This window comes from Malurus melanocephalus, unplaced genomic scaffold (genome assembly GCF_030028575.1).
Source record: "Malurus melanocephalus ecotype Western Australia unplaced genomic scaffold, MMel_1.1 scaffold_408, whole genome shotgun sequence".
In the NCBI taxonomy this organism is placed as follows: Eukaryota; Metazoa; Chordata; class Aves; order Passeriformes; family Maluridae; genus Malurus; species Malurus melanocephalus.
The window spans coordinates 101,327-128,965 of record NW_026623640.1 but is presented as its reverse complement, the minus strand read 5'-3'; the positions used below and the strand labels follow the sequence as shown (position 1 = coordinate 128,965).

Sequence of the window (27,639 nt, the reverse complement as noted above, 5' to 3'; positions counted from 1 at the left end):
GTATCATTAGTAAACTCTTATACCTACATGCAACTTACAGGCTGTTTCACCTATCACCTACAGGGAGGTGGTGAGGCCCAGATGCCAAGCTAATTACTATTTTAAGCTTAAAACTGGACATTACCTGAGCATAATGTAGAAGTTTCTCTGTTGCATCAGGATCTTTATTCCAGATTAGATTCTCACACAGCTGTAGCAATTCCTTGTGGATATCATCATACACAGGCAGATTTCCAGCATTCACAATTCCCATGTCCATGCCATACTGAAAAAACCCACACAGAATCCCCCAGACAAGGCTGTCAGACACAGCACTACACATCTGCCAAGTGCAAACATATGGAAGCCAAAAGCACGTCATACTTTAATTGCATGGTACAGGAAAACTCCATGCATTGCTTCTCGAATGGCATCCATTCCTCGAAAGGAGAAAGACAGATTGGAAAGACCTCCACTTATCCTGGCTCCTGGCAGTGTTTCCTATAGGAAGTGCACAGAGATTAGAGAAATGCTTTCCAAAAAGGAAATCTAAGTAAAGCATTCAGTTCATAAAACTGTTAGCCCCAGAGCTCAGTGCATTGGCTGTGCATCCTTTCTCTTTTCCCTGTTCTAGATCCTTCTAGTTACTGAAATTTGTAACAAGCAATTCAAATCTCTACAAGAAAAGACAAAAGTAAAGGAAAGCAGCGACCATGGTTTCCATTGTCACCGGTGCTATTCTGAACACATCAGTCCTCCCACTGCAGCATTCTGTACTTTCTCCATGCAAACCTACTTTTGGTTCTTCCTGACCCCACTCCTCTGGAAACAGGAGCATCCATGCCCTACTTGTATGTATCAGGAGCAGACTGCAGCTGAGCAGCTAAACTCAAGGGTGCAGTCCCAATTCCAGGAGCCCTGTGGTGACAAAACAGCCTGTGGGGTGTTCAAGCCCCAGACTGCTACTGACAGAGCATCTCCGCATCTATCAAGATGTCTTGTGAAAATACAACATGTTCATCACTGCTGTAACTTCTTTTCACCCATTTTGGTTACTTAAAAAGTCAGGTTACTGCACAAATCCCTTCCACAGAAGCAGGAATTTTATTTTTAAAAAGGCAGCTTTTTCCATACTTTTAAAGAGGTCTGTTCAGCTCCCACATGTGATAATTACCTCATTTAATTAAGGTAGTCTATTTACAGTACAGAAAATGGATTGAAATGTAATTATAGAACAATTTGAAGTTGTTTTACTGGAAATACAGCAATATTGAGGGGTGGTTGGACTTCAGGGGAGTAGTCCTCACTAGGCTAAAATGTGTAACATTTTTCAGTATTGTTTTGTTGCTGCTGTTTGAGGGGGGTGGGCTGGTTTTCTCTTTTATGGAGGTTAGGGTTTTAAGTATTCTCAGCAATATACTTCAAGTTAAAATAAACTTACAACTCACTTTTATGGTTTTAGTAGCATTGATAAAATTTATGGCATAAAGGTTATGTTCTTCCATTCCAGTTCCTATGGTCAAAATATTAGGGTCAAATATTATATCACTTGGATTGAAGTGCACTTTTTCCACAAGGAGATGATAAGCTCTGGAACAGATTGCAATCTTGGTTTCTGTTTCTGTTGCCTAGTGAAGAAGAAGAATTCTGACATGAAACTTATAGACCACACAAAAAATAAACTCTCCAGAAATAATTTACAGCTCCAGTGATTCAAGATGAGGAATCTGAACATAGCAAATATAAGAAAAGGATTATACATAAGAATATTGTATAAAAAATATTACCACCTTTATTCCTGGAGTTTTGACTCAGCTCATTAAAAAAAAAAAAAATCTCACTGCCCAATGTTTCATCACCCGATGTAAAGCTTAATATGTGGTTTTCAACATAACTAAATTAATTCACAAAGCTTTTACTCTCATGCAAAACAGTTTCTGAACTAAAAATATCTTTTATGAAGGAAGGAACATCTCAGCATGTCTGAATAACGAGAGACACTGTTACTGACAGCTCCACTTAGATGAGTACATGGATTCCTCAAAATTTTAAGCAGCACTAGTAATGCTTACAAATCAGGGTCAAAACTACTGCTAAGGTTATATAGACCTCCTATGAAACAACTGTGTCAACAAAACAACTTTGTCTTGAAAAAGAGCAAGAAAGCCTTGCACTTCAGAAGAAAAACACTTCTCCTTTAAAGTGACACTCACCTGCCCCATTTCATCAAAAGCCATAACAACCACAGCTGCTCCATATAATTTAATTTTCCTTGCTTTCTGCAAAAAGTCTTCCTCACCTTCCTTCAGACTGATGCTGTTTACAATGCATTTCCCTTGGCAACATTTCAAACCTGCTTCGATCACTGAAAAATTTGAGGAGTCAATGCATAATGGCACCTGTAAATAACAGAGAAGCAAGCCAGAAGAACAAACAAAAGTTATGAATTACAATTCTACATGCTGTTTGCCCATTTGGACTTAAAAATGCACACAACATTAATCAGCATTTATGAATAAAAGTTTCCACATGACATTCATAGATTCACTTTGCTTGAAGTGCAAAATTCAAATTTAACTCAAGAGTTTTCATGGCAGCTCCATCACACACCATATAGAGATCTCTACTTCTCTCTGTATTATCTGGCATTTCTGATTTAGATGCCCATTTTTAGAAAATGCACATTGCAGAACTATCTTTTAAAGCCATCCTATATCTATAGCAACTTGGAGTTTGTGGAAAGCAATATGGTTATGCACTGCCAACATATATATTATGGCTCATAACAGTTGCAAAATGAATCTGCATTCAGCTTTTCTAGCCTGTCAAAAGAATTGGCATATATTCATGTGAAAACAGACAGAGAAAATCAAAGTCTCTGTTTCACCTAAAGGCCTTCCCTATTATAGTATCACTTCCTCTTAGGGGCCAACTACATCTGCGTAAGCACATAAACTGGTTACTACATGAAACAGTAGTAACATGCATCTTCTGAATGCAATTTACTGGTCAGTAACATGTTCTTCATTGTGATTCAAATTACAACCTTTGCAATATCAGGTTCCGAAGATATCAAGTTGCAAAATCTGGTCATTGCAGTGGAGCCATCCAACATCCCATCATCCATATTTATGTCAAGAATCTGGGCCCCCATCTCAACTTGCAATTTGGCTACACTCATGGCTTCCTAAAGAAGAAAGTTAAAACCCAAAACAACAGTGAGAAAAAAAAATCCTAGTTATTCTCAGAATAACATTTCACTTCTCCACACTAAGGAATTAAAAAATTCGTAAGACATCCTCTAAGAAAATAAGGAAATGGTCCATGATGTACAACAATTCATAACAGCTGCTAATATATGACAACCTATAATTAATTTGTTCACAGAACATGACATCAGAGACCTGATGTGCTGATATCATCACCAGCTGTAGAGAGCTGGTCATATACTTAATTGAATGATTTAAGATTTGCATGGTAACAAGGATTTCTGACTGCACATGATTACAGGAAAACACAGTCCCTGTGATGGTATGAAATAAGGGTCTTGCATCACAAGCTCCAGGGTTTTATAACATAGGGTACTAAATTTTAAAAGGCTGTTCAGTRTTTTTGACGCTGCAGAATAATCACAAGTGTTAAGAAGGAAAACTAAAGCTTTTCCCCCTAAATAAAATAGGAGGAACTATTTAGCCTACATAAATATCTGAACACCCATGTCTTTTCGCTTACTATTTTTTGTCATTTCTGCAGAATCCCTAGCAACCTCTGTTTAAAGTTCTCTTCATTTAATAGGCCTAACCTGCTTCATGACTTCAACAAGCTTAAGAGTCAGACTTCCAAAAATACAAACTGAGGCTTTAATTTTGATTTGATGCAACATCAGAGCATACTATGGAGTAGAGTCTCAGCTCCCAAGTCATTCTACTATTTGTGTCAATGTTACAGTATCAATTTACACCAGTAAAGAATGAGTCTTCAGGCCTTCATTTCCACCCTGCAGTGGTTTCAAGATAGTAATTACCTTCTATGCATCTTTTTCTGTACCAAAGCTCATGCAACATGCTGGAGTCAGAGACCAATGCAGGTAATAATTAGATGTACCCATAATGCTGACCACCACTGGGGAAGGGAAGGAAAGGAGAGAGAGCAAGAGCTGCACAGTGCAATAACCCATCCCAAGTCAGATGTACCTCGTATCTTGAAAGAGGGAATTATACCCACCTTCTTTACCCCCTTCTCTGTAAATCAACCCCTAGAAGCAGCACAGACTAGGACATTTTCTAAACCATCACCAGCTGTATAACTAGTATTTTTTAAGACGTCCTTGTATAGCCATTCTCACAAAGTTATTAGTAACTGCAGAGCAGAGAAACGAAGAACAGTGAAAAAGTAAATTCTCCACATTTTCTTACTCTTTTAGCTGGTGTAGAATAGCGCTTTGTGCCAGCAAAACAAACAATAACAGTGTAATGGAGTAATGGAAAATCTAATCATCAACTATAAAGATTATTGTTAAAATGTATACTTCATAGTTGCCTGCCATGATGAGTTTAGCAAACTTCCGTGATCCTGCAACATTGCAGCGTTCACCAATATTAACGAAGTTGGTATACGGCCCAATCCTGAATGGCTCCAGACCTTAAAAAGATATTTTTGAACATACTTGTTAAAACAGAAAAGAAAAAACTGTGTAAAAAAGACAAAATCTCTTTTCTAAGCTGTAAAATAAATGTGTCTCTCTAAGAATAGTGATTTCTCAGCATGTCAGTGCTCTAATGAGTAACTAGCAGAGCAATGCAATGAAACAACTTCCAGTACACACACCAAATCTTTCTGTTCTTCCTCAATGACAGTCAATAATTCACCTGACTCTCAAAAAGTAACAGCCAATTTTTCTAATAAGGAAAAGTGAAGCTATGATTCTCTGAACATCTGTGTATATGCACAAACACACCTTCTCTCAGCTTTCTACAATGTTACATCGTGACACTGTAAGAGAAGCACCAGCCCACTGAATTGACTGACCAACAAGGGTAGCTCTTAACTACATACCCTAGTTTAGAAACAAGGCTAGTTAGACCCTTAAGTAGCAGACAGTGCAGAGGCAAACAAACTCTACATCAGAATCAAATAAGCTAAAGCATGACATCACAGGCCAACCATGATTTATTTTAATTACGCTGAACTCATTTGACCTAAGGTTAAAATGCCAGACTGAAAAGATGTTTTACTGTTTTATTTGGATACAGGGCTCAAAGGCGTAAGAGAGTCCCTGAGTGTGCAATACACAGATCTAAACTTTGCTAAAAGAAAATGTGGTCTAGACCTGGATATACTGCTCGAATCCAGTCCCAGTATGACTGAATCAACATATGAGGTGAGACAGGGCAGCCCTCTCACAGCATGCACAAAAGGGTCTCATCCCAGCTCTGCCAGTAACTGTAGCCCAGTTACCTGGTCTCCCTGTACTTGACTTTTCTCTGTTGTCAAGGGAAGATACTCCACCATTACAACATGCCTGAGACTTGCAGAGTAAATATGCTGGCTGATTATATTACACAAGATGGCAACAAAAATATTCTACTACTCCTTTAGCCAAAGTAGTAAGATTTAGACCTGGCTACACATCCATAAGCTTGCTGAATGAGATATGGACATTCTGGTCAGCAGAAAACAGCCAATAAATTTATAAAGGAAACTCACATTAGTTATGAAGCTCAAACTGTTACAACTCCACTTTACCTGACAGCAGCATGTATCCTTGAGAGAGAGAAGGTGGAACACGAGGCTTACAAAACTTCACAGCTTCGGCAATTTTTCTGAGTTACAGAAAAAAAAAAGTAAAGTTTTCAATAAAAATTAAATTACTCCAGACAAGACTGAAACAGAATATACTAGAGATATACCTGTGTTTCCAATTTAGCCCTGTAGAGACAAGACTAATTAGATAGTTTTACTTTTAGAGGCCAAAGACAAAAACATACTTCTGGAACATCCTAACATAGCTATTTTCAGGTAATGTACAAGGCTGAAGGTTTTCCAAATACAGAATGAGATACTGTACCAATGGGATACTTGTAGGATTTCAGAATCAGTCCTCAACCACACTGACTCTTATATTCAGGACTTGCTGAGCTGAGCAATTGCTGATGATTGGAAAACCAAACCAAAACAAAACCAAACAGACCACACAAAAAAAGAAAAAAAACAAACAAAAACAAACAAAAAAAAAGCCAAACAAAAACCAACCAAGAAACCCAGCTCAAACCAACAAAAAACCCCAACCAAAAATACAAACACATAAAACCACCAAAAAACCCCAACTAAAAAGTACCCAAAAAAGCCCCACACACATCCCCCCCCCCTAAAAAAAAAACCCAAACAACAGCAACAAAAACAAAAACAAAACAACAACCAAAGAAACCCAAAAACCCCAAGGGACATACATTGCTCTGTACTGAGGCCCATTTCTCAGATGTCAAAATGACTCATACTGTTCACACTCACTTTCTTTTCACTTCAGGAAGGAGTGACACACAGTGTCCTCTACATGTTTACATGTCACCTCCTCCTAGTTTGTATCAGGATAAAAATTAATCACAACAGCCATTTCTTTTTCGAGTTTAAGTGGAAAAAGGAGGTTTTCTCAGTGACCTATTTGCAGTGATAAGGATTTCAAATGCTCCTTCTGACTAGTCAGGACTGGGACAAGCTGCACAGCATTCCTAGAACTTCTGTTCAGGCATTTCCCCAAGACACATACACACACCATCCTTCTTCTACCATCAAAAGGAAATCTTAAGTTCCATCTTGTGGTTAAGACTGCCAAAAAGAGAAAGAACACACAGCACAATAAAGCAGATATGGGAAGTCTATTCCATCCTTCAGTAAAGGGGAAGAAGTAATTCCAAAACAATTTTAGATTACAAAACCACAGTGGTATAATCCTTGTTTGAATCATAGCTCTACTCATTCTTCATGATACAGTTATCAAAGCCAGGTCATTTGCACTTCATATATTGCTGCTAGTGGCATTCAACTGATCCACTTTTTCAGGTAACACTAAGACAAGCCATACAATATTGCTCCAGAGATGCAGCACTCAAATTTACTTCACAGTCCACCAGAGCTGCAGCACAGGAAGTACCTGATATGTGCTGGTGTAGTACCACAGCAACCTCCAACTATGTTGACCAAACCATCCAAAGCAAAATTCTGTAAAAGGAAGGGATATTTTGTTCCAAGTTAATAAAGCTATGTTTTTTCCTCTCTCTCTCTCTATATATATATATTTAATTATTTCTCTCCATATGTTAAACAATTCAGGGAGATCACAAGAAAAACACTAAATTAAAAAAGCAATTAGCACTATCTTCTCTTTAGGATTTGTTTTTTTGTTTTGAGACATGGATTCTCAAGGCTAACCAGCAATTTCAACACCTAATTTCAAGAAACTACATTTGAAACTGGCCTATTTTATACTGAAGCCCCAGATGAAAATATAAATGAGTATCAAAGACTAGTAATACAACAATAGAAAAGGGCAATAACATGCAGCAAATATTGTGTTCTTTTTGACATACTGCAGCTTCAGGCACACAGTCTGTCTTGCACAGAGCCAGTGGCAGGTGGAAGGACAGCCTGCACTGAATCACTACCAGCCATCAGTATTTTCTGTACACACAACTCTATAAAACTGTGCCAAGTTCATAAACATCCCTCAGTTTCTTAAACAATTCCCAAATGTAACAGTAAGAACACAGGTGTGCAAGAGTAATATTCACAGATCAAGTGGCAGGAAGCCTTAGCTTAGCACCTAGAAGTAATTATGGCTTTCAGAGTTTCCTGAGTAGTTTTCCTAATGTAATACCTCGAATCACTATCGTTTAGCAAATTTTCTATAAACAATCTAAATGACATGTAGAGCCGCACAAAGGAAAAAAAAAAGCCAACCCCAGTATTCTAACAAATATGCACAGAATACAAGCAAAGAGATCTTGTCTACCAGTGCATCAGATGTGATATTAAAAAAGTAGTATTTTTATACCTTTATATGCTTGGCAGTCAATTCTGGAGTTTCATCATAACCACCAAAAGTATTGGGGAGACCTTGAAACATAATTTTTTTACAATTATTACATTTTTTAAAGCCCAAAAGAACAGAATTAAATGCCGTAACAGGCACATTTAAAGCAGCTGCAATTGTATGAAGACTAAAATGCCTCATCATCCTTGCAATCACTACTCAGCAGATTATTAATTACACAGGAAAGCATTCTGGATTAATTGTTACAGAACTAACAACAGTTACTTCCAGCAGTATAAAATATCCTTACTCTCTTTTTAATAGTAAAACCAAAACATCTTTTTAAGCTACTTCAACTTTTTACTGCTAATGAGATGGGAAACGTTAGCTACATTTCATGTGCCTGTAAGCATAGGAACATGTGCACCAACACACCTGCGTTGGGGTAACAGATGATGTAGGCTGTTGTACATTTTCCAATTGTTTCAATGAATGGACGCATTTCAACTGCCCCTAAAGCACAATTTAAGCCAATACTGGAAAATAAATTTTCAAAAATTATGTTGAAGTAAAAACACACGAAACAGACGAATGTTAGTGCTGGCAACTAGCTAACTCCCGCAATCATCTAAAACAAAACCAATCTGATCTCCAATTTCTGTAATCATCATCATCAATACAGCAAGAACGTGCAAAAGGAGAACAATCAGATGGAATAAAAGCACATGAGGGAAGGGGGCTGGACTGAATTGAACTGGGAACAACAAATCGAGATTTCATTTCATAATGCAGGAGGAAAGTAGCAGCATTTTGACAGCAATTGCAGCAACATGATGGCTCTGTATTTTCTAGGTAAGAGAGAGAATAAGTGGAATGAGAATGACAGATTAGAAAGGAGTCTTGTGCTACAGGAAGAGGTATGAAAAAAGGTTGAAAAGGCAAGACCTGCTTCAAGTTGCTAACTCATCATTTTCTTTACAAATTATACATAAATTATATCAACTTTGGAAGAGACCAAATGCCTCCTACAAGATGCCTCAACACAGCACTAAGCTTGGGCAACTTCTGTACCATAGTACCCAAGACAGCACTACAGCTGTCAAGAAGAACTTACTTGAATAAGTTTCTAAACAATTTTACCAGCATATGAGGTACAAACACATTTTCTTTCATTCAATGACAGATGCATAAATGAGACTTGCACTAAAACGATTTACATTTACATCAAATAAAGAAATTTCTCTCTCAGGAAGTATGTAAGTGAGCCATTACACATCTTTTCTGATCTTTCTGCACCATTGAGAAACCACATTGTGAGCACTGTGACATTCGGAAGGTGTCCATACTGCTGCTGGAAGAGCAAGATGTAAAAAAAGCTTTCTCCTTCCCTGGAATAACAGCCTCAGAGAGGATGAAAGCTAACCCACTCAAACAGGGAAACACCCACATCCCCAACTAACTAAGCTACAGAGGCAGTAGAACTAATTAAGTGCTGGTACGCCCACTTAAGTTTCACAGAGATCAAAAGCAAAAAACCCCTGCACAGAACTGGGAGCATAAAGTGATTTTTGATTTTTCTCCTGTTTTCAATGAGTAGGCAGAGCCTTGGTAACTTCACAAGTAGTAGCAATAAATGCTAGCAGTCCAACTGCTTGGTGAACAGGATGAAAAATTGTAGAAATCTGAGCGGCTCACAGCAACACCCAAACCCAGGGTACTGAATATGACAGTCATAGACCAAGATCAAATAAGACACAAATCCCTCCTTCCAATAAATTAGGGATGAGGCAGCTGAGGGTTTTGTTGGTTTTTTGTTTTGAGTCTTTTGAGGGGAGGTATTTTTTAAGTGGGGAGGGTATATATGTTTGGGTTTTTTAAACAGCCAGCTCTACCTTCAAAGTGCTTTCTCTAATACATCTCGTACTAGCCAGCAAAATTTGATAATAACCCTTTTATTCTCATTTTAAGATTCAGTGTTTACATATCTTTAAATCCATCGCACAGATCCCCTGGATACAAAGCCCAAGGAATACACAGTTCATTACAGCAATGATGTTCTGAATTTATGTCAAGGTGTGGGCTCATCCCTCAGGATTTTCATAGCAAATCAAGATAAGAATGGTTACCAAGACTGTCCTTATCAAATGCAGACAAGTACACTATATTTCCTACCCTTAAGTAATTTGATTTACAAGCTTCCAGCTCATATTCCCCACACACCCATCTGCCTGAATTATTACCCATTACAGGGGTTGCTGACAAGTAGATTTATGAGCCTGGGACAATCCAAGCATTAGCTGTGTCAGAGCTGCAGCACAAACATGCACATTCATTCAGAAACAAAAAGTAGCTTCTGTGGCCATTATCATTTTCTCACAACATTCAACACCATGCAAGAAAACATTTGAGAACAGCAAACTGCTAACCATGCCTTAAAAGCCGGTAGCCTTGAGCCAGATTGCTGATATTCTGTCACTGCTACCCTAGTGTAATAACCATCACCCTGCATCTTAAATTTTACCTCCCTCCATTATTCATTTCTCCACAGCAGTCATACATAAACTCCTGCAAAATATAAGGCTGCAAAGCACCCTTGGGACCAGAACAAAATCCACACTATGGCCCAAAACTCAGTATCTGTCTTCTTAACGCCACCATGGTAGAAACAATCACAGGATCTGAAGCTACACATCTGAGCACCTTTCATGGCAAGCAGCTTGCCACACATCTTTCAGCATTAATCCCAGTTCATTAGTTTCTCAGCTACCACCGCCATCAACCAGACACAAAGCACACTTTTAAGGGTGGGCTCCAACCAAACTGAATTAAGTATGACACATCACCTTAATCAGGGCATACACAACCCAAACAGAAACATGTGAACACATACAACATGATTCCTAGGATACTACCATTAATTGGCTTTTTCACAATCTTGAAGCCACTTTGCACCAATTTGGCCACAGAAATAACACTAAATGCAATCCGTTCCAAATAAAACCATTCTGCTACAGTGCTGTACAGTAGCCTTTTCACAAATGAGAAACTGGCCCTAAGAATTCAGACCCATAGGACAGCTCTTATGAAATATGCTTTAATAAATTCGTGATTTCTCCTCCAGCACCGTTCTCTCTTCTCCAGAGGCAAAAAAGAGCAAAATAATCTGAGATAGACTCATGCCAAATGTGGATCACAATGCCATGATGCTGAGAGAAGGAGTCAACTAACACCCTGTTGCAAGAGGCTCCATATGTTACTTCTGGAACACTGTGTGGTCTGGGAAAATGGAGCCTCAAGGGCAGTCAGAAAAACTGTGAATGCAGTCTTTTGCTTCTGCATCACTGAGATGACGGATTACGTGGTTTAGCTGAAATTTTGCTGTAAAAACAAACAATGGCTCATCACAATGCACAAGGTGTGCACTACTAACAGTGAACTAAATGTTTTCAGTTAAAATATTCTAGGGAAAAAACTCTACTTTTGGTGTAAGCTTTTGTATGAAGAAAACCAGCCTGAGAGTAAAAAAAGGCAAAGAGGCAAGAAGAGACAAGGAGGAGGTAGAATAGGCTAAAGAAACACAGAAGGATGGATAACCAGGGGATGGTATTCAAATGAACATGCAAAACGGTGCACAATGACCAAATCTGACACATTATCCATTTGCACAGATCTTAAATCTCATATTTGTTTCAACCTTTCTACCTGTACAAAAAAGAATGAAAGTAAACGGAGGTATCAGGAGCTCTCAAAACAAACATGCACAGCCTTGAGAAAAACACTCAGGGCACATTTTTGCAAGTGTTCAAATAGAAAGAACACTGCAATGGAATCTTATGAGTTTCTCTTTCAAGACACCCTGAAACACACCTAGCTGACACTGCTTCCCTCTGAGAAAGGGATGTAAGTTCTGCCTCTACCAGGAATTGGCTCCTTGCACAGCCCAAAACAATAGGAGATGGCAAAATACAGTTTCAGACTTTGACCTAATTGTGATTTCAGTATAAACACAAAGCCACAGATTATTTAATGCTATGAATTAAAAATTCAGCTTTGGAAACCTAATTTCTGTTGAGGAAATGATAGCAAAACATGTTTACAATGGATGTGATTACATATGATCATAGTTTGTATAGCCTCCATTTAGCTGCAAGCAAGAGTTCAAATACAAGGGAATCACAATCTACAGATAAATAAGATAATAAATGTAAATTTTCTTACCAAAGTGGCTTACTGTGGGAAACACTAATGACAAATGCCTCTCCTGTCTGGCCGGAGAGGGTACGTCCACTTTTATCCACAATTGTTCCAGAAACCTAAATATTAATTGAACACAAAGAAAGAAGAAGAATTAAATGCACAACCAAATGAAAAATTAAAATGGCTGAATTGCTATAACTCAAAGTAGAGAGACCTGTGCTCCACTCAAAGTGATGAGGCACAACTCAAACAGAAAAATTAAACTCTTTTCACCCTATGAATACTTAAATTTTTACCTAGAGAGAAGACCAGTCAAAGATTTATCTTTCTCTCTCCCCTCCTCAGGGGGGAAAAATGCAAACAAAAGAAAAAATAAAAAGAGAAAACTACTCTGAACTGCTCAGCTGCCAAGTAGCATGTTATTATTCTATGATAGCCTCTGAACCAATCCATAGGGGCTTTTTGTTTTGGCAGCTATCAGCAGTCATGGTTTCTTCATCTCCCTATTTAAGTTATTTCAAGTCTCAGGATTGCTATTAAGTTGTTTGGTGGTGGTTGGTAGAAAGGTGGGACAGGTGGGACACAAAAACAAGTTACTCCCTCTGCCACAAGGGAACATCAAATGCTGCAACTTGGTAGTGCAAGTGTAAGTTTTAACCTGTATAATCACATTTCTTTAGTAGTATAGAGAAAGAGATGTGCAAATAATAAATAATGTCTTGACCCCAAGTAATAACTATGGAATTAAGGAGACATCTGGATGAGTCAGAAAAGTTTTCTCCGATGTTCTAGTTCTGGCCAGGACAAGGTTAATTCTTGCAGTAGCCAGGAGGAGGCATGGTTAGGACACAGAGGTTATGCCATGTCATTGCCAGCTGTAGACGGGGAGCCTCTCCCACTGAGAAGGGGCTCCTTCAGGTGGGACAGTGGAAGAGTAACACCAGCTCTGAGCTGGAGGGAGCAGTTTGGGACACACCAGTCCCAAGCCAGAGGGAGCGGTCAAGGGTGATGTGGCTGCAGTTGTGTCGACCTCCATGGTGCGCATTTTTGCATGTGAATCACTCACTCTTTTGTACACTGTTGTTATTAATATCATTGCTATTACTTTTTCTCATTTCATTGCTGTTTCCAGTAAATCGTTCTTACTTCAACCCCTGACCTTTGCCTTTTGCGCTTCCAATTCTTTTGCGCTTCCTCTCTTGCCTGCTGCAGGGAAAGAGAGAGGGAAAAAGCAGGGAGCAAGAAAGCAGTGCATGGTTTGGAAAATCTCAGTGAGGGCAGTGATTTGGGGAGTACCATTCGTACACCATAGCACCAGTTCTAAAAGTCTTTTTTCCCGAAGATGGAACGAGTTTAGAAGATTCCATGCAAAAATAAACCCACCATTTACTTCAAAGCATCCTTAAATAGTGATGCCACTCCCTACCTTCAAAGTACTCAGTCAAGGGTAGGTGATGAGTGAGCTGTGCTAGGAGTTGTAACTTCTCAACATAAATGAAAAGGGAGCAAAGAATGATGAAATCAAACTCATGGGCTGCTCTGTTTAGGGCCATGAAGACAAAAAGTCAACTCCATGTAATAAGAAAACCCTTATGCTAACTGACTAAGTACAGATGTTCCAAAGTTGGGAACACAGAAGCTCTGTACAACAACACTTCCAAACCAGTCTTTACTCTTCTAGAAGCTAAACTAAGTAACAAAAGAGACTTCAATTAATGCAATTTCCAAGCTCACTAGCAGTGACAAAAAACATCAGAAACTACAAAGAAATGGAGAAGGCAGAGAACATCATTAGGCTATCATAAAATCCCTGATGTCTGCACTTTGAATACTGTATTCTATTGTCATTCTATTCTGACTTGAGGAAGTGGAAAACAAAGAGAGACAATAATGAATGAACCAAATGGAATAGCTAAATAGACAAGGAGTCCTCAGGCTGAAAAAAGATGCCTAAGGGAGGTTCTCACAAAGGACTAAAAATGCCATGACTAAGCAGCAAAGGGAACATAGAACAGCTGCTCATTATCATTTCAAGAGACAAATAGAAAGACACAATAGAAGTTATCAGGTGCACTGCCCAAAAGTAAGCAAACTTTCAAACAAGCACTTTCATAAACTGCAAAAGTTACTGACAGATAATTTTGTAGATGCCTGGGCTCCAATAGGTTTGAACCTAGATGCAAGGAAGAAGTACATTCAACAAAAGCCTATAAAGAGATACAGACTGCAAATCAGAAAGCCTGGAGTGCAAATTGTAGAAAAATGGAATAATATATCAGAAGTTTCAAAACAAGTTTATTCATTTTCTGTATTTCTTCCAATACATTCATGACTGGCAACTATCAGAAAAAAACACATCAGAGAAGGAATATGAAGTAAGACAGACTTTTCTGACTTCAAACAGCCACTCATTCTACTTGAAAAGAATTTTCAGAATTTGCTTAATTTCATCCACTGGTTCCTACTCAAAACAGCAAGTCTGAAAAAAAAATCATCATTAGACCTTTTCCAGTAGAAATACACAGAATAAATACACACTGGAATAAAGTAATTCCTTCATGTCAGGCTTGATCAGTTGAACAGAGCTATCCAAGGCTGATTTTACAAAGCTGTAAGTTTATACTTTCACAATCATGTGAAAAAAGTACATTTCCAGTACACTCCTTTCATTTCAAAGCACTTTAATCAACTGCTATCTCAGCTAGTTCACAAATGAAGCTTAAGTATATGTAAAATACTGAAATATACTTACAAATATGGGTCGGGGAGCATACTCTTCCTCAAACAACATCTGGAGTGCAAAAAGAGCTGCCTACAGAAGAATACATTGCAAAACATTAATGATGTTTTGAGAATTCTTCAGTTTGTTAATTTTGTTTCTGTGGGTTTGATGCCCTTATTTATTTATTTACTTATTTGATGGCTGTTTATGCAACTTGCTCATGTGGCCTCCCTACTACAATCAAGAAGTTTTAATTTTACTCCCCAATATTGTCCAGATGTTCCAAAACACATTTTGGTAACCAGCAGAAAGGAAGTATCACAGGGTAACCAAGCAAGACCAAGACTACTCTGAAACCCAAATCCCATCAGCAAGTACTTCTCCCTCATTACTGCAGCACAACCCACATCCCAAACGTGGTAGTATGTACTCTTCTCAGTATACACTCACTGCCCTTGAGGCTGTTTAGACATGTAGTTTCCAACCATCACAAATTCTTACAGAAAGAACTGTAAGTGACCCCTTTGAAGGTCCTGAAAATGTCCTCCCCTCCTTGGGGTTAAGACAGCTGCCTGTGATCACGCCCTTAGCATTATGTCAAGCCTACAGGCTCCTGGCCAAACCTCCATGATGGTCAAATCAGCAAAGGGCGAGTCATGCTGCTGCACAGGTTATTCAGCCTATGGCAAAAGCCTAAAGAAACGCTGTGTGCATATCCAGCCAGACTTTTCCACATAAAATTGCAAGTTTTAAGTACCCTAACAACTCCATCACCTGCACTCAGTAGTTACTAGACAAAGAAGGAAATGTTAAAACGCCAGTATTTGTGGCATATTTCAACATTTTATTCCTTCTATTTTACCCTTCCAATCTTCTATTTCAAATTGCTCTTTCTTAAAAATGATTAGTAGAGGTCTCCCCCAAAAAACACCTTTTAATAGAAGTGTCTTACAAGCCTTCCTACTCCCAAAACCAGATTCACCAGATATTTCCTCTCCAGTGTGCATCACAAGCATCCTTTGGACAGACATGCTTACATTGAAAAATACAAATATCAAAAGCATTTGGAGATGTTGAGCAATACCGTACAGCTTCTAAGAATAAGAGGACAGCTAGCACATACAACAAATGGCACATATTAAGAGGCATAGAAAACATTCTGGAAAAGGCTAATTAAAATCCATCTCCTCACATTTTACCCACTTGCTATCAACTGAAGAGTCTTCTCATATATTCAGTAAACAGTAGCTCATAGCTCTTAAAGAATACTATGTTGAGTTTCTTTAGGTAGTTTATTTGCACCACATATTTGCTTTAGTGAGGTGGGTTTTATTCCTTAAGTCTCACCTTAGCATTGGCAGTATCAAATATGGTTTCCACCAGCAAGATGTCAACTCCTCCATCCAAAAGTCCTTTGGCTTGCTCCGTATAGGCTTCAACTAGTTCATCGAAAGCTGTAAAACAGAAATTATGTTAATGTCATCTGGAGATATGTCTTTCAAGACTACTGCCTAAGTCAAATAACTTGATGGTTACAAATACTTACTTATGTTCCTGTAATCTGGTCTCTCCACAGATGGTGACACAGAGAGTGTCCTGTTTGTTGGACCCATGGCTCCAGCAACGTATCTCCTAATTCCTACACCATGACACAGGAGTGGAAAAAACATCTACACTGTTTAGCTCTGGCTTTACAGTGACAGCCTATGTAAAATACCTCCAAGGACACCAAGACATGCATATCACTCAGGGATGAAGAACTATGAAACAGGAAACTCTTGTCTCAAATCTAGAGTTTAGGCAGCACAAAATTCCCCAGCACAACCAACTTTTTAATTTTAATCCAACAGGATGTTCCGTGTATACACACAAGACAGAACATTTCTGAAAAGCACATCTCAATTAATTTTTCCTCTAAGAATCATTTGTCACTCACACAGGAAATTTCCTTCAATTACTCTAATTGCACAGCATAGAACTGTCCAGGCATTTTTCACTACATAACCTTATTTAAATATGTGCCATGAAGTCCCCACTTTTTAAAAGTATATTTCAAATCTTCCATTTTCACTGCATACTATGAATCACATTAGTAAGGTGCTATCTGAACAGCAGCGACACTGTTAGCTTGAAATAGAGTTTTGATTGTAGAATACAGAAGCAGAAATTATAGTCTTTGAAAGACAGCATTGCCTACAGCAGTGTAAAGGAGCTCAAACCCCCTCACATAATGCCTGTTAGGCATCTGTAAAAATGAAATGAAAATTTACAGATGGTAGTCACATACTAAGATGATCCATTAATTGCTGAATAAAGTTAAACCACTAGACAAACACTAGGATTAACTGGGAACCCACATTTACCTACAATCAGCTATCCTAGCTCTGGAATACAAAGACTAGTGCTGTACAAGTCTAAGCAACTTTTAACAGTCCCTGCTGAATTTATTTTCTCTAAAATGCATCTGAAGATGTGTATCACCTGCACTCTAAATCAGGTGGACACAGGACAGCTATCCTGAAGAACACCTTAAGGACCAGATCCTTCAAACATGAGGAAATTAGTCTGATATGAATAGAGATATGAAATTGCTGCTACTGTGCCTAACTTGCAAACATGCAGTCTCATCTTATGACCCCATAATGTAAACCATCAAGCTATCCTCTAGTTAGCAATATTTCAAAGAATGCAGCATTGTCAAAACCACAAAGAAGTAAAAAGTTAAAGTAATATTACTTGCCTGTCTGAGCAGTTACAGCGTCCGCTGCTTTTCTGGCCACCTGTGCAGAGACTCTGTTTAACCGATATGCCTGGAACAATTACAGAAAATCACTGAGCAAACTTTAGCTCAGTCTAGCATAACTAATCCTCAAAGAAAACCTCCATCCAGTAGCTCACTGTACACTCTGAAGGGTCGTCAAGTCACACAAATGTGTATCAGCACTATCACAATGCCTCAAAAGGAACAGCTCAGTATATCAGCAATAGAATTACATGGCAGGTCCATCCTGTGTGTGCCGCCGGACTACCAATGCTCATCATAAAATTTCATTCTGTAAGGTAGTAAATAAATCGCGCTGAAGTCAACATAAGCTGAAGAACAGAAACTTTGAAGACAAAAATAACCTAATAAAGTCCACTTTCCATTCAAGTAGCATATTTCCAAGCATTTTCTTTCAACTATTTCCTCAAATTCTCAAAACAATATGTAACAAAGAACAAGTATGACAGATGCACACTGGAAAGGACTTCTACATACACCAGCATAAACGATACATAAGTAACATCCAGGGAAAAAGCACTCCCCTTGAGTTATTTGGTAAGTTGGAAGGACTGAAGYAAAACATCCCTGTTCACAGAACTGAGAACTCCTGTGAATGCTCAAATAAAATCTAGGACTAATTATTATTGCTTGTACAATAATACAATGTGCTGCGACACAGCAAATACAACAGTGCACAAGCAGCAGAAATGAGCTACAATCCCACCACATGGCTCAAGAGGCAGCATGCAGCCAATAAGCATGATAGCAATGAATGTTGGGACTAAGCTAATTTTGGCTCCTAGAACATGTTTAATATTTTAACATGTTAACAGTTTAGAATTCTTACCAAATGCCCAAAGCCGTAGTCAGCCTGTGCAACTCGGGTGCTGCTGAAAGTGTTGGTTTCAATGATGTCAGCGCCTGACAGCAAGTATTCCTGCAAGACATGAAACAAAAAAGGCCAGAAGCATGGAATGCAAATAATCCTACTATTTTGTCTCATCCATGTGACAAAAAGTCACAATACATTTCCCAATTCAAAGCTTATCAAACTCTAAAGGCCTTAATCAAAAGCACAGGGCCAAAGTAATAGAAGTGATCCATGTAACCAATTTTCAGAATTTCAGTGTCAGCGGCACTTTCTATTAACAAGTGACACTTACAGTCTCCTCTGCCACTAAGTCCAGCACCTGGATTAAATTCTAGATTTCTGCACAGGGACATGGTGACAGACAGCCCAACTGCTGTGGGCAGTCTCAGAGAAGGCTCCAATTAAAGAAAAACAGAAAAGATTAGAAAATTTAAATATTCTGAAGGGATTTGTACAGCACAAGAGCATACCAGGACAGAACACAAGCTTAGGAGAATTACATTTTGTGCAGAGCTTATTTAAAGTTTAACTAATGATTGAGACTGACAAAACATTTAAGCCTTCTGCTCCATTTTGGTTGTCTAAAAACCACTGAGGTCAAGTGAAATCTATGCAACCTAAAATACTTTTGGAGATTCCAGCCTGCAATTGTATAACATCTATCAGTTGCCCTTCCCCCTTCCTAGCTCGTCTTTTTGATCTCTTTGAACCCTTATGTTATCCCTGAATATTCAAAGAAATTAAAACACTCTATGCTAGTAAGTCAAAAATACTGATTGAACATAAACCACCCAGATTCTCCTACAAGAAACAGATGAACTCAGAGAGTTTAACAGTGCAAATAAAGTCTTGATCCAAGTGACAGCTGAAAATAAATTTATTTTAAAACACATTTTGCTGCAAACAAATATGCTTTCTCTCAACTCCTCTTGAAAATATATGAAAACATCTACATATAGATATATGAAAATTACACATTCTTGTATGTCCACCAATAACAAAGTAATTTTCTAAAAATCATCTAGACATGTTACATGTGTAAAAGCCCTTCAACTTTACTGCCTACCACCACAGAAGGAAATAAAATACTCAAAGCAGAAATGTAATTGTTGTCTTTGAAAATACATCACATCTCTTACCTTTGAATCTGACTTTGCCAGACAAGGTGCTGCTAACATTTACTTTTTAAGCTACTGATATCTGTGAGATCTCATTGGATCATTAATAAAAAACCAAAAACAAAACAAAAAACACCCACCATACAGATAGTGGGATTATAGTTACTTTGTAGAAATATTTTCATCGATTATTGCAAGTTCCTTCTGTACACTTCCCAGAAGAAATAACCACTGCCAGCTGTAAAATATTAAGTCACCACCCATTGCTCAGAAAGCCCCTTACCCAATAGTTACTGCAGGGATGGGGACCACAAAAGATAGTTCTTTTTTTACACTGTTCCTAAAGCACCTATAACTGACCATTAGAGAGATAACAGCAGGTTACTTGGTTTGAGTCAATACATACATTCAAGTCACACCAGTGTTGCTCTGCTAAAATTGCCAAATTCAACTGTTAAAGCAGCTTACCCTATTAGAACCACAAACTTTTATAAATCCCGAGGTTCATGAGCACTACAGCTCAGTTGATATTGCAGAGACTGAACATAATCTACAAATGCTTCCTTCTGAAATTTTTATAGGTCAAAGACTGACCCTTGCCAGCTTACTATTATTGAAATCCAAAGAATAGCTGTTAGAACATAAAAAATAGAGATTACCTTCCATATTTAACAAACATAAACCAAATATGATTCTCATCAATGAAATACAGATCTTATCAATAACTGGAAAAAACCATAACAGATGTTAGGTTTCAACTGAATAACAAATAGCTGCAATGCTTTTCAAGCATTACAATTATTACAGTAAGACCTCTGAATACCTGTAATTCAATAAATACAAGACTTAGGGAGTTGCTTTTTAAAGTCTAATTAAAAAGAGGAAAACAATGAAATCTGTTTGCAAATTCCTAATCATCAGCAGATTTGACTGTTTTATTCTCTGAGCTACACACTAATATGACTAGGGAAAAAACAAGACTATGGAAGCACATTATACTCATTAGGAAGCTCATATACTCATTAACTACAGAGAGGCCTGCTTCAGGCTGCCATATTTTACAGCCCTTTAATATGCAGTTATGGAAATACATCTAGAATTCAGGTATGTCCTACCTAAATGCATTTCAACTGCTAGCTGAGAAGAAGAAGAGGAAATAAAAATGAATTAAAACAGTGTTGTGGGTTAAGGTTTCTCCTTTTGTTTCATTTCTTGGGGAATTTTTCATTTCCATTTTGTTACTGGGACACACTGATTGCCAGGTCATCCTTTTCACGGCTAGGCGATTGGTAAAGACAATAGAACCGACGCTCCACCCAAAGGATCTCCCTGAGCACTCCTGCTGCCTGGCAGTTTTTGGGTTTTTTTTTTTTACCCCTCTCTTTGGAGAGAGGGAAGTTCTTGCGGGAGTTTTGGGCTCAGGGAGGGGGTGCGTGTGTGGGGAGCGCGGGGTAGCTTCACTTCCTGCCCTGCTTGGCTCGGGGAAGGAGGTGGACCTGCTACCTGCGGGGGGAGAACTCGCCTGCTGCTGCAGAGCCCAGCATCTCCGCTCATTGGTTCCTCTTTGCCCCTGTGGCATTGGATCTTCTGCCCCTGTGCCTTGCCAGGGACCCCTGAGATTCCAGCTGCAGTAGTCAAGTTCTGCTGCATCTTGTCTTGCAGCCGCGGGATTCTGCTTGTTTCTTTGCTCATCTGACTGTTCTGGGGTTTACTGCTCCCCAGAGAACCAAGATTGGCGTTTTCCGCTGTGAGTTTGCAGAGGAACTTTTCTCCATCCATCTCTGCCAGTTTGTGTCTGCCATTGGCCACGGGGGAGATCTGAACCTAGCCGGGACCCGCGCCACAGCGCCCCCTGCAGCTGCCACGGAATCTCTGCACCCACCCTGTCCAGCTGGGAGCCAACAGCACCCCTGCTGACTGGGACCACAACTGCCCCAAAGGGGAGGGTGCGTCTCTGTGAGGCTGTCACTAGGTTTGTGGCTGGGTTGCTATTGTTGTTATCGTTGTTACTTGTTTCACCTTGTTATACATATTAGTAAAAACTGTTATTCCCTTTTACCCATATTCTTGCCTGAAAGCCCGTGATTTTCAAAGCTATAATAATTTGGAGGGACTAACACTCCAAGGGGGGTCCCTGCCTTCATTGGCAAGCACCTGTCTTTCAAACCAAGAGAAACAGAATCTGCAATTAATAGATATACATCAAGGACATAAGTCAAAAACGGATTTAAAAATATTACTGCCTGTGTGACATCAGGAACCAAGACACAAATGCTGTGCTCACACAATCACAACAGTCAAATCTGCTCATCTTTTTCACGTGGTTACCTAGCAGTCTGTTCCCTATCCCCAAAAGATGCTGGAGAGCCAGGAGCCTGTGGTTTGTAAAAGAGGAGTGCAGAGGACAGGCTCTCCCTCCTTGTAAAGAGACAGAAACCAGAACTACCTACCTTGTGTATGTCACAGATTATATCAGGCTGAGTTATACTGAGAAGGTCATTATTGCCTTTCAAAGGCCTGGAATGATCTTTAAATTCATGCCCTCGGAAATCCTCTTCTGTCAGGGCATGTTGTTGGATCATGGTTCCCATGCCCCCATCCAAAACCATTATCCGCTCCTGAAGAATGGATTCAATTTCATCTTCCATACTTTTCTGGGGATCTGCTGTAAGAAGGTAAATGCAATACTTAAGTATTTCTGAAATTCCCTGTCTATACACCTGGGCATTCTGAGCTCCTCCTATTCAAGAAACAGAATAAACTAACTAATCCTCTGCTGAAACCAGACTGTAATTGATTTACTTCACCTATAGTTCCAATCACCTGATGTCAGGTAACAGCATCTACCGAAATACAATTAGGCTCAATTGGTCCTTTACCTAAGGACTGTCACCTGCACACAGTCAGCCACAGAAAAAATTAACAGAAGTTCACAAGGGCATACGTGAAAGTCTCTATATAAACTAGTCGCCAGAACTGTAAAGTATGATAATTTCCATCACTACAACATTTGAAAAGCAATGCAGAGCTGCCTCTTAGTACCAGATCCCATACTGTGATACTCAGGTACAAAACAGAAATTAGTAAACTTCATTACAAAAACCAATACCCCCGCCTACTTTAATTGCCTATATTTTAATGATAGAAACAGAGAAACGAAATGAATAAACAAAAGCAATTCTTCAGCTGAGTCCTAAATTCATTTAGGATTATGCTAGTAAATAACAATTTGTCAAATGCCAAGATTTGACAACAGATAAGAGCCAGGCTTTACTTTCTTTTGCACACACATAGCAAGATACTCTTTCTATATAATGCAACTTTTGTTTTGGCATCAGTACTGTTTTTAACCGTGTTGGAGAGAAGCTGAGGTCAAGAGGAAAGCACTGAAAGGCTGCATTTATACCAACACTCTGGAATAACATCTCCAAATCAGAAGTAGTCTCAGCATGAAGAGAAGCCAAAGAAAATCTGCTCTCTAACAAGCATGAAGCATTTAAAGGCAGATTAAAATCCTAAAAAGTAAGCCACCCTCACTTCAAGCTGAAAGTTTTAACAGCACACAGGCAGGCTCAGCAAGTTCTTACACAAGAGCTTAAATCTACTCACGTTAAACCATCAAATTATTCATGAAAATAAAATCAATCCTTGAGCTAAAGGCTCTTAGAAGCAAGACACGAAAAGCTGTATCTGGAGGTAGGTCTGCAGTGCAGACTGCCGTGAAGCGTAACTTATGTGCTTTGCAGGAGCTATAGCCCAATGAGACACATGGACATTAGAGCTCACTGGTGCTTTAATGAGCCTCCTAAGCCAACTCCTCGGCCCGGACAGCTGCAGCCCAGACAGCGGAGATGGATTATCCAAGTTCTCCCAGAACCAGTCCTGCTTTCTATAAGCTTCTATCCCTTTAACCTAYGTGCTTCCCAACTATCTTCTCATACACGCTGGGAAGCAAAGATTTTTTTTCTTTTTAACTTTGGTTGTAATCCGACACCTCACCTGGTCCATTTCGCTTTCTCTACTGCATGCCTTACGGAACAGAAACCACTTCCGTGTATGGTTTTCTGCTCATAGGAGCACAGATCTCTACCTCATCGCTCCAAGAGCCTTATTCTGAAGTTTTCAAAATTTGTGCTTCTTCAGCAGCATCTCAAAAAGCCACAGGAAATAGGGGGGGACTCATGGAGGTGGCCATCAGTGCCAGAGATATGTAGACTCTCTTTTACACACGGGTGACAAAGCTCCAAGCCCACCAAAACCCAATTTACTTGTCCTTGCTATGGATAACACCTGACTCTTCTTTCAACAGGAGAATGCACTACTTGAAGTCATGCTGTGGCACACTGACAGTGCAGTTTCAAGCTGAAAACAAAGTCTGCAGACTGTCCAAAAATACTTCAGAAGTCAAAGATGATTGATTCACAAACCCATGCTAGGAAGTGCTGAACTCTGCCCTTGGAACAAAAGCAGGGAGGAAGCTAGATGTCAGTTCTACTAACAAGTACCATCATCTTAATTCAGCATTCAACTCACATAATTCTCCTCTGCAGCACAAACAGGGTGCAAGAGTTTGTTACAGAAATTCCTATGCATGGAAAGATCAGGTCATCCTTTTTTTGTTGTTTTCATTAATGAATGCTGCTCCTACCTCTGCTCAGATGGAAGCTGATTAGAAATTCCTTTAATAAAGATCACTGATGAGCTTTGGGAAATGAATATCCTTTTCCATTCAGAAGTGTCCAGGAAAAGAAACTGCTTCTATAGCTGTGACACAAATAGTAGCAAACCAGCAGTGGTAACAGGACCCAGGACCAATTACCTTGATTTTACACTCTACTGAAACTTAAAATATAAAGCACATTACCACAGGGTGTTGTAAAGCTGGAACTAGTTTAGGAGACCATCTCAAATAAACAAAAATAACAGCATGGGCTGAAAAGTCAGTGGGATACAGAATGCAAAATAAATAATCCTAATACCATGATCACTTCCCCAAGGTAAACACTCTGTCCTGAAATACTTGTCTGTGACAAAAAAAATTATCTGAGTTACCGAAACTTTTACTACTTGTAGAGTACCTGCTCACCACAATCATTCACTAGCAATTATAACTTTCACCCAACCGTAACCTTCCATTTTTCATGATAGAAGCAGTCAGGGAAAAAGGCAAGACAATGTTCCTTCATCTCCTTATCCCAACCCAAACACTACAGGTTATATGTGCAGAGTTGAAGGGATGTGTGTTCTTCACCAAAAGAAAGGACTTCAAAGGTTGCAATTTGCTTTAAACCAAGTTTTTCTGATGCCTGCAGTGATTCTCAAAAGGTATTGTTTTTATTATTTATGCACTTCCATTACAAATTTATTTTCAGTATAAAATAGCCTTGTATACAAGTACTTGGAAGGGAATAAAGCATTACAAGTTGCTTCCAAAGCTTTTATAAAGGAGCAATCCAGTTGTGACAGTATTAAAGTATTTTCAACACATTAATGCACCAGAACACAAGCAGAAAAACTATGTGGAAAGAGAGACACTTAACAGTACCTGCTGTTTCCTAGGCTGACCACCTCCTCTCTTACCTAGAAACAGGGCCTCTCCATATTTGCACGCCCAAATTCAACAAACCAGAATTGCGCCGAACCACCTCCAAACACAAGTTTCGCCATCATTCCAAAAATGACTGTGCAGCATGCAGAAATTACAGTACCAGTAGCTAGAAAGGATGCTCTTACTATCAGCCTGCCACAGGCAGCTCATGTTAATCTCATCATTACTTGCTGTTCAATTAATTAAATCGTCTTCAACTGGATGCCTCTGGCAAGAGTTTCATGAAGTGTAGCAACAGATGTTACACAGGTCCTCTCTAACAGTGGGCAGCAGCAGCCTGTTGCAATGTTATTTGTTATCCAGCCTATCCAAAGAGAGAAGTATTGGATCTTATCACTTCACTATGGGTGCCCATTTGCACCTTGCTAATATTTCCAACCTGTCTTATGAACCGTTCAGTTCTTACATAACAGACAAGATACTTACATACTTAAAAGTTAACTTGAAGGCAATCACTACAAAAGTCACTGAATTTTCAGAATAAGTGTCCTGTTAGTTGTACCCACTGTTTCTACTTAAACATGCATGCAAATCCCAGGTTTAGTAAGCTCCCGGTGTTATAACCACAACTGTCCATCTTCTGACATTTAACTGTTCACAGCAGATATTCATTACATGCAGGAATCAGGGAAACAGATCTGCATGGCCTCGATTTGTGGGATGTCCTGCCCCTCAAATGCTAGGGAGAAGCACCGTGCTCAGCTTCCCGATGAACCACTCCTGAACTCAGGTCCTTTGCTTCACTGCCAGATGGACACACCACTACCTACTGCCTCTGCCTGCTCCACTGGAGCTCCACGAACACCCAGAGCACGCAGTTTTTGCTGCCATCTATGCAGAACTTCTCTCCCACCAGAACTTCTCTCACCAGCACTTCTCAAGCTCCTGCTGCTACACCTTCACGTTTCCTATTTCACATTTCCCATTTCAGATGAACCCATCGGTTCTGCACCAGGGCAGTCGCTAGCCCATGGTTTCACCGCAAAGAGCCCCGGGGGAAGGGAAGGTCAGAGGCACCTGGAGAAGCCTAAGGCCACAGGCACTGACTATAGAGTCGACGCTGCGCAGGGCTGCAGGCCTGTTCGACATGCCGAAGGATGAAGCCCGAAGGCTCAGCACTACGCATTCCCTCACAAGTATTAAAAAAGGAAGTGCTTGGGATGTCTGCTGGCAACAGCATCACTGAAAGCAGCCACTGAAAACATGTCCATTTTAAAGCACCAAGGCCAACTAGGAGCTGTAATTTTATGTATCCTCCCCATCCAACGATTTCTGTTTATCTCGTGAAAAGGCACTTTTGGCTCAGAGCCCCAAACAGCTGGAGCACACCCAGTCCCTAACACCGAGGTCCAGTTTTTACTTTTCCCGGCATCACTGTGTCGCCGGACGGGGCGGTGCGGGTACCCCGGCGGTCCCTCCCGACCCCTGCCTGGTAACGTGCAGCTGCTCCATGGGGCCGGCGCCAACAAGCGCTACTCACCACACGCGGCTTCTGCAAAAGTTACATGCGGCGCGTAAGTGACGCCTCCGCCTGCACCGAGCTGCAGGCACCACCCGAAGCTGAAGGGAGGGCGCGCCCGCCGCCCCTCGCAGCCCGCCCGGCCACCCCCGCCACGTCCCCCCCGCGCCCCCCGGCCCTCGCGGCCATTACCCGGCGGCTCCGTGGGCGCCATCGCTGCCCAGACGTCACCGCCCCCGGCCGGGGGCCCGCGCGCAGGCCGTGACGCGCGAGCTCCGCCCCGAACGCGGGCAGGAAGCGCGAGCTGCTCATGGCCTGAGGGGGGCGGGAGCGGTCTGTCCCTGGCACAGATGGACAGACAGACGGGCATATGGACAGACGCACAGACCCAGGCTACAGCCTGGTCTTCGAACTGACTCACCTAGCGTTAAATGCCCCGGGCAGGGTGGAGCAAGGCAGGGCTGGACAAAATTGAGGAGCTGTACCTAATCGCGGGGAGAAGCGGGGCGATGCGGGGCGGGGTTGTGGTATAAAGGAATAATTCTTTCAAACKGAAACGAGAAATGTGTTGCAACTGTATTGAGGCAATATGTATTGTTGAGAGAAGGCATGTAAAGTGCACGAACTGGAGTCAGACTTGCCACTGATGTATGGATGCATGTCATGTAAACCTGGAATCAAGATTATCCTAAAGTTATTAAGGCACAGTTTGCTTGACAGTTGAACAAAATGTGACGTATTTTGACACGAGAGTCTCACTTCTGGTGGTACATGCTTTCTACTGCTTATAAGAGGACTCACTTTTAAAAAGAAAGAAATACCTGCAGAGCAGCCCGGCAATCACCATGCTCTGCAGTATATGCTGCCAAGAGTTGGAGTAGCTGAAAGGAAT

General features: G+C 40.1%; 1 protein-coding gene across 8 annotated transcripts in view; it reads right to left on the bottom strand.

The window, feature by feature from the left end:
• Nucleotides 1-27,031, bottom strand: part of MTR (5-methyltetrahydrofolate-homocysteine methyltransferase) — a 57,375-nt gene extending 30,344 nt beyond the window's left edge. For 2 of the 8 annotated variants that reach the window (XM_057379491.1, XM_057379490.1), the window contains exons 1-18: nucleotides 26,940-27,028; nucleotides 22,131-22,345; nucleotides 18,539-18,628; nucleotides 17,668-17,737; nucleotides 16,474-16,566; nucleotides 16,275-16,381; nucleotides 14,958-15,017; nucleotides 12,227-12,321; nucleotides 8,444-8,544; nucleotides 8,030-8,091; nucleotides 7,130-7,197; nucleotides 5,725-5,801; nucleotides 4,508-4,620; nucleotides 3,026-3,166; nucleotides 2,193-2,378; nucleotides 1,428-1,607; nucleotides 364-480; nucleotides 125-265 (exon numbers count right to left, since the gene is read on the bottom strand). In XM_057379491.1, the coding sequence (XP_057235474.1) occupies nucleotides 125-265; nucleotides 364-480; nucleotides 1,428-1,607; nucleotides 2,193-2,378; nucleotides 3,026-3,166; nucleotides 4,508-4,620; nucleotides 5,725-5,801; nucleotides 7,130-7,197; nucleotides 8,030-8,091; nucleotides 8,444-8,544; nucleotides 12,227-12,321; nucleotides 14,958-15,017; nucleotides 16,275-16,381; nucleotides 16,474-16,566; nucleotides 17,668-17,737; nucleotides 18,539-18,628; nucleotides 22,131-22,345; nucleotides 26,940-26,961 (1,938 nt within the window). In that variant the 5' untranslated portion in view covers nucleotides 26,962-27,028. The other 6 variants (XM_057379486.1, XM_057379485.1, XM_057379492.1 and 3 more) reach the window with 6 other exon arrangements.
• Between the last annotated feature and the right edge of the window lie 608 nt (nucleotides 27,032-27,639).